The 7,401-nt window shown below is 44.3% G+C and overlaps 2 protein-coding genes across 2 annotated transcripts in view; both read left to right on the forward strand.

The window, feature by feature from the left end:
• gzf1 (GDNF-inducible zinc finger protein 1) overlaps window positions 1–7,401 on the forward strand; it is a 498,954-nt gene that overhangs the window by 27,781 nt on the left and 463,772 nt on the right. The gene's annotated exons all lie outside the window — the stretch shown is intronic.
• wdcp (WD repeat and coiled coil containing) lies at window positions 1,230–6,426 on the forward strand. The gene is made up of 4 exons (XM_074615427.1): window positions 1,230–1,374; window positions 2,445–4,365; window positions 4,711–4,831; window positions 5,718–6,426. Exons 2-4 carry the CDS (start codon window positions 2,464–2,466, stop codon window positions 5,909–5,911), a joined length of 2,217 nt encoding a protein of 738 aa, XP_074471528.1. The 5' UTR covers window positions 1,230–1,374; window positions 2,445–2,463; the 3' UTR covers window positions 5,912–6,426.

Here is a 7,401-nt window from a genome sequence, read left to right on the forward strand (position 1 = left end):
GTGCAATGCATTCTGGTTGTGTGGCGTCGCGATTCGAGAAACGGAGCGTCACAACGCCCGTTCCTCATTTGCATAAAGTTGAGGGCCAGTCTACTTTATGCAAATCACGAGCGTCCGACGCGACTCGCTGCCTCTCGAAACTCCCGAGTATCTTTTAAAATAAACGTTGTTGATCCAAAATAAACACAGATTCAGCAACAGCATGGCTTATTTCTCGCCTCAAATGTTTTCAGAAACACATTTCGGTGAACTATTTTCGTGAAATAAGAGAAGAAAGTTTCCAAACGAGCCTCCATACTTTTTCCGGTTTGAGAGCTGGGAACAGCAGCCCACGGAGGGAAAGCGTTAGTCCAATCAGGTGGGGACAGCCTTATGTCTAGTGACCGCCCAACAAGCGTCCAATGTTGGGAAGCGTCGCGTCCCCTCGCGATAAAAAACGCCTCTGTGGATACGTACCATGTATGTTGTGTTAATGACTTCCGTGCAACCAATCAGGTGATGACAGACAAGTATCATACCATCAAGCAGGGAAGGGCTGGGGTGCGCGGCGCGCTGACAGTCTACAGGTACACATCAGGAGGAAGAGGAGGAGAGAAAGAGAGTGGAGTGCGGTGCAGTGCGCGAAAAGCAGACAAGATGAGTGACAGTCGGAAGCGAAGCAGCATGTCAAATTATGGTACTTTGGAAATTATAAGGTTTAGTATAATTATATTGAATAATTTAAGTGATATATGTGCACACATACCAATCATAGGTCAAAACAGTGCTAAATTTGGCTGAACTATAAAAGACAGAAGTGGTCAAATGAAGAGCCGTTTGGGAGCCGAAAGAGCCGGCTCTTCTTGGTGAGCTGAGCCAAATGATCTGGCTCACTAAAAAGAGCCGGATTTCCCATCACTACAACCAACTATGGGACAGCAAAGATATTTTTTGTATTGAGACAGCGTCGAGATCTTCAACTACGGCACGTACGCCGTCTTCAGCTTTGTGAAATACTTGCGCCACACGGCGGAGAGTAAGTTTCACATCAGTCTTATGCCATTTTTTCTATTTTCTGCTTAACGTTAGCTTTATTCTTTTTTTAATATAGTAAATATTTCGCTCTTTTTTGTTCCCTTAAATTGCCCTGCATTTGGACACACACGCAGCGCCCCCGAGCGAGCAAAACGACAAAAAACAAAGACCACTACGATTCAACTACATATCCCATAATGCACCGGTATAACGACAGTCATGGTTTTGCTTCCGGGGTCAAATAGAAAATGAATATTTCATACACATTTTCAACTGTAAAAAAAACGTGATTTAATAGACGGAAACGTCGCTTTCAGGGCTTCACACGGACTCCACATGAGATGTTTGTGCTTTTATAAGGTACGTGAAGAGTAATAGTACATAGTTTGTGTTGAATTTTATGGAAAAGTCTTAGCTTACTGTTAGCTCACTAGTGTTACATGCTGTATAATGATGATAACAGTGAGTATGACTTGGGAAAAAACTTGTGCGTCTCATAATGGTGGTAAAAGTGTATAAATGTCACATTTTAACCACATAATATAACCTCTCCTCAGTAAATGAGTATCTTGTTATTTTCTATAACCTCTCCATACAGTTATATTATATAGATAATAATGCACACAGTGCACTTTCATAGACTAAGCTACTGGAGTTACCTGCACTAAACTCATGTTTAACAGTCTCTTCTGCACTATATTCACTTTTTTAATAGTCGTGTATCACAGCTGTTACCCTGCACTATATTCAGTTTTAAGAGTTTTTCTTCATCTCCTTGTATTTTTATATCTGGTATATTTTTTTGTACTTTGCACTACTAACTTTTTTACTGCCTTTTTACTAACATGTTTTTGCACTATGGAACTGTTATGTTGGAAACCTGAATTTCCCTCGGGATCAATAAAGTTACTATCTATCTATCTATCTATCTATCTATCTATAATGTTTTACATATCCAAGTTAATGTGCTCCAGTATTAAAATTGTCAATTGTGAATGACTCATTTAAAAAAAAAACATTTTCTTAATGTGTCTTCTTCTGTTGACATCTAATGAAGAATGTGGACGACCTAATTGACTCAAATCTATCATGACAGTTTCACCACGTCTAAAAGAGGAAATGCTGTGACTAGACACTCCTACGCAACACATAGTATTGTTATAAACCCTGAGGTCCTAACAGGACCGGTGTGTTGTTAAGGTCATTCAGGCGTAAGCAGCTATAAGTGTTCGTCACCGCTGCCCCAGCTCAGGCAGAAGAGATTAAGGCATGTACTTGGAAGGAGACACGAGAGGCTTTTGCTATTCTTAATCTCCATAGGTATAGGCATAGGCAACAATAGCTACAGGAGTGCAGGACCCACTCAGACCATATACCGGTCTCTGTCATCAATGTTAACTTTCTGAGTTTCTTTTTCCTCTTTGAACAAGCTTCTTCACACCTGCCAGGATGGATCTTGGTAAGGCAAAGCTGCTTCGGACGGGTCTCAACACTCTGCACCAAGCCATCCACCCCGTGCACGGGGTAGCATGGACGGACGGCAAGCAGGTCTGCCTGACGTCTCTCTTCCTCATCAACGGCGAGGTGAATTTTGGGGACACGAACATCATCGGGCAGTTTGAGCACGTCCTCGGACTCTTCTGGGGCCCGCTGTGCTGCCACGACTCCCCTGCCTTGCTGGCTGTTCAGCACAAGAAACATGTTACCGTGTGGCAGCTGCAGCTCAGTGCGACTGAGCAGAACAAGCTGCTGTGCACTCAGACCTGCGAGATGAGCGAGCCTTTCCCCTTGCTCGCCCAAGGCTGCGTGTGGCATCCTAAACTGGACATCTTGGCGGTGTTGACCAAGAAGGACACGTCCGTTCTGTTTTCAGTCAGGGTGGACAACAGGAGAACCAAAGCGGACATCAAAGGTAGTGGACTTATCCACTGTGCATGCTGGACTAAGGATGGTACACGTCTTGTGGTGGCTATAGGAAGCTCTCTTCACTCTTACGTCTGGAATGACATCCAGAAGGGTCTGGTGGCCTGCTCTTTCTGCCCCATCTTTGATGTGGGAGGCTACATCTGTGCCATCGAGCCCACGGGGGAGGCTCAAGTAGCTGTGTCTACGGAGCTGCCTCTGGACAAACTCTGTGGGTTAAATGCCGGCATGGCTTTTGACATGTCGTCAGAGGTTGAGTCCCTGCAGAGCCACGGCTCGGTCATGTCAGAAGAAGACAGCCTCCTGGACTCGAGAAGAAGATCTTTTGAATCAGAGAGGTCCTACACCCCCAGCCCAGGCCCTTTAGACCTCACCCACCTCCTGGCGAGGCACCGCCGCTCTGACCCAAGCCCCCTTCTTCACCTGCGTCGCAGAGACACCTTGACGGGCTCCGGCCAGGACTCCTCGCACCTCATCCTGGTCACCTACGAGCGTAAAGTCACCACCAGCCGCAAAGTCAGCATCCCGGGGATTTTGGTCCCAGACATTGTGGCTTTTGACCCACGTGGTTCCACAGTTGCGGTGGCTTCCAACACCTGCAACATGGTGCTCGTGTATCGCATCACAGCCTCTGCCATGCCAAACATTCAGCAGATCTCTCTGCAGACGAACGAGAGGCCCAAAGGGGTCTGCTTCCTCAACGACAAGATGCTGCTGTTGATGGTGGGCAAGCAGAAGTCCAACGAACCTGCCTTCCTTCCATCGTCTAACACGGATAAATATATCCTTCGGCTCTTAGCCAAAGAGCTGATGCTCGATGGAGCTATCACACCATCCCCCTCCGCTCACAACCATGAGTCCACTTCTAATTTCTGTGCAGGGATTAGGAGGCACTCGGAGCACCTATCTAAAGACGACAGGGAGCGCCCAGGGATAAAGGAGTTGATGCTACCTGGAGGGGGGGTTGTTCGTTCACCGAGCAACAGGCGTAGGCTGGTGGAGGAGGTAAGGAGCAGCGATCTCAGCCCCGTCACCAGCTCTGTTGACTTCTCCGACCGAGCATCAGTCGTGTCCAGTTCCTCCTCCATCACCGTGGAGAATTTCGACATGGACCACATCAACCGCATGAGCAGCCTGGCGGTGGCCGGCCACGCCAGCAGAGACTCCAGCCGGGCCAGCTCTCCTCGCCTCGAGTCGTCGGACAAGCTCCACACGGACCCGACGCTGCCTATGCCCGAAAAGGCATTGCCCCCCGCCAGGGATCGCGCCCTGGAGCAGCTCGTTCACAACATGGAGAGGCTTTTTACGCGCTTTTCAGAAGTACAGCAGTGCCTGACAGAAATCAGAGATTATACCCAGAATGGCAAGAAGGCCCTGAGCGTCTACCCCAATGCCTGTGAACCCCCCTACGTCAATGTCACATGTCAGGTACGGTTTTACTCACTGCATTTCATCTGTGTATTTGTTTTTGACTGTGCATGGCTAATAACCCTAGCTAGAGAGGAGGAGATCACTTTCTTTCTACAATCTCTGTCATGAGCAGCTTTTACATGAGAGGCTTAAACAGCTTAATCAGCGGGAATTTACCATTTAAGCACAACACAACTGAAATACCTGGAATCGTTTAATGTGTTCTGTAACTCTGCCGTGTTTAATTGTCACATATCAGATCAAGAGTTTGTTATAATAGCATTTGGCTGGACTTATTTGATTCATTCCTGATGGCTGACTGTCTCTCTTTTCTTTACTCTGTCCTTCTTTGTGCATGTGCAGAAGCAGTTATCGGAAAACGTGTTCATCGATGAGCGGAGGCCAGTGCTGCTGTGTGATGGGAAGCTGTGTCTGCGCGTCCTTCAAGACCTCTTCAACCTAACTATAGTGGAGATGATGTATGGTATGTGCAGCCATTTTTTCTGTTCTTTTAAATTGCACTTCCTAGGCATTCATTTTGGTGTCATAGGTCCATTTAAAACATAAAGGTGCTAAATACGCGACTCACAGCTAACCGGCTAAGGAGGGTGGGCGCTACTCTTCCGCGACGACGCCGTTGGTCGTCACATAAAGGGAGTGACTTAATTCTCTGCTCAGGTAGACATTACTCCACTATATCTTTACATAGCAAATAGTTGTTTGCTGCTATATTAATGCTCTGGATATCATATGGAGCACCTTTAAAATTGGATTGTCTTTATTACAAAGCTGCCCTCTTCTTGCCTGTGAGATTAACCATGTTGTGACAAAGTGTACTGGGTTAATAAGTTAAAACTACTTAGAGGAAACTCTTTGCAGGCTTCTTGAGAAGTTCTCCCACCTGTGAGTGTTTTAAACCAGTTGGTGTGATGGGCTTCCCACGTGAGGTCACCTGGAAGTCATCCGATAGATAGGTTGTCCAAATCGAACTCTCTGCAGTTACTCTTTTTAACTTTTTTTTAAATTTCAAGTTACCCATTCAGGATGCATTTTAATTGATAAAGAACCTCATATTTTATTGTACAATCTTAGACAACACATTCTAGCATTGCTGTTCTGTTACCACGCATAAGCTATAATTGGAGGTGATTAAAAGCCTAGGTCAGATTATGAGGTTTTAAACAAAAGCAGCTTACTGCTATTTAATGAGCGTAGTGTGTAACTGTCCTAAACCGAGACACAGTAGCAGGTAATAGCTGTCACAAATTACATTTTGGTGTTTGGTTTAACACTTCATTTGATAATTAAACAGATCTCAGATGTATAGAAAAACATGCTTATGCTAATCGTCTTTTGCTATTTTTATCCAGGTCCATTGTGGATTGTACTCGTGGCAGATGCAGACGGCTTTGTGCCTCTGACGTTCAAACCCAAAGAGGAACTCACTGTGCGGAACGGGAAGCGGAAAAGTACCATACGGACTCCTGGGAGTCCGGAGAACTCCGTCCCATCCAGTCCAGTCCCCGGCCAAAGTCCCAACACAACCAAAGAGGCCTCCCTATAGTGCCTCTTAACACACTCCTCAATTTATGGACTCTATATGCAATACAGAGTGAATGTAGTATGGACACACAGAGCCTCACTAATGCAGATTATGTCACATTTATTTTTCTATTTAAAAACCAGTAGTGAGTTGGAAAGGGCTGCCTATTCAGACGGGATGTTTACATGTTGCTGCTTTGAAATTAGAGCTTCACTGAAAGAAGTTTGAGCACCGAGCCACGTTTTTTCTTTAATAATTTGTGACAAAAAGCAGTTCTGTTGTGGAGGACACCAATTGTAGTGCCATGGTGCTCTATGAACAGCTTTGAGTATGTTTTAGGGATGGCTGACATGTTTTCAATTGTCCTGCCGTCCTGGTACAAGAGCTGATAGAGGCTTATGTATGATGTTATCGTTTTGATCTGTATTTGTTATTAATGGAACGCTGCAGAAATCCCCATTTGTATGAAATTGAGATTTTACCCATAATATTCCTGGATGGGCACTTTTATGCTCAAACGAATGTATTACACTCAAGTGTTATTTAACATTGCTATACAACACTCCAGGTTATATATTTTCATATATAAAATGTTGATGAGAACATAGTTGAAGCACTTTTTCATCTACATTTGTAATGTTATCGAGCTCAGTAACACAGCCGACCACTAGAGGGGGCAAGACTCAACAGAAACTTCCCTCTCATTGCTGTACAGTGTTGCTCAGAGCTCTATTTAAGACCAAATAAGTGGAAATGTATCAAAAAACATCTTTTGTTAGCTTTTTGAATATTAAATCTGCATAACTAGTGTGCACTCCTTTGTTTGTTACTTGGTTTAAAGGTCGTATTTACAACATTTTTATGTAGACGAATATTTTTTAGGGCTGTCAATCGATCAAAATATTTAATTGCGATTAATGGCATGATTGTCAATGATTAATCGTATTATTAGTATCTAATACTCTTATCTACATGGGAGTGGGCAAATATGATGGCTTTATGCAAATGTACAGTATATATATATTTATTATTCGAAATCAATTTATAACACAAAACAATGACAAATATTGTCCAGAAACCCTCACAGGTACTGCATTTAGCATTAAAAATATACTCAAATCATAACATGGCACACTTAAGTCCAACAGGCAACAACAGCTGTCAGTGTGTCAGTGTGCTGACTTGACTATGACTTGCCCCAAACTGCATGTGATTAAAGGGGAGACTCGTGGGTACCCATAGAACCCATTTTCATTCACATATCCTGAGGTCAGAGGTCAAAGGACCCCCTTTGAAAAGGGCCATGCCAGTTGTTCCTCGCCAAAATTTAGCTCAAGTTTGGAGCGTTATTTCACCTCCTTAGCTAGTGTGACATGGTTGGTCCCAATGGATTCCTTAGGTTTTTCTAGCTTCATATGATACCAGTATCTTCACTCTAGCTTTAAAATTGAGCCTCGATTGCATTAATGCGTTAAAGAAATTCGTGGCGTTAAAACAAATTTGTGTTAACG

This window comes from Sebastes fasciatus, chromosome 18 (assembly GCF_043250625.1).
Source record: "Sebastes fasciatus isolate fSebFas1 chromosome 18, fSebFas1.pri, whole genome shotgun sequence".
Lineage (NCBI taxonomy): Eukaryota > Metazoa > Chordata > Actinopteri > Perciformes > Sebastidae > Sebastes > Sebastes fasciatus.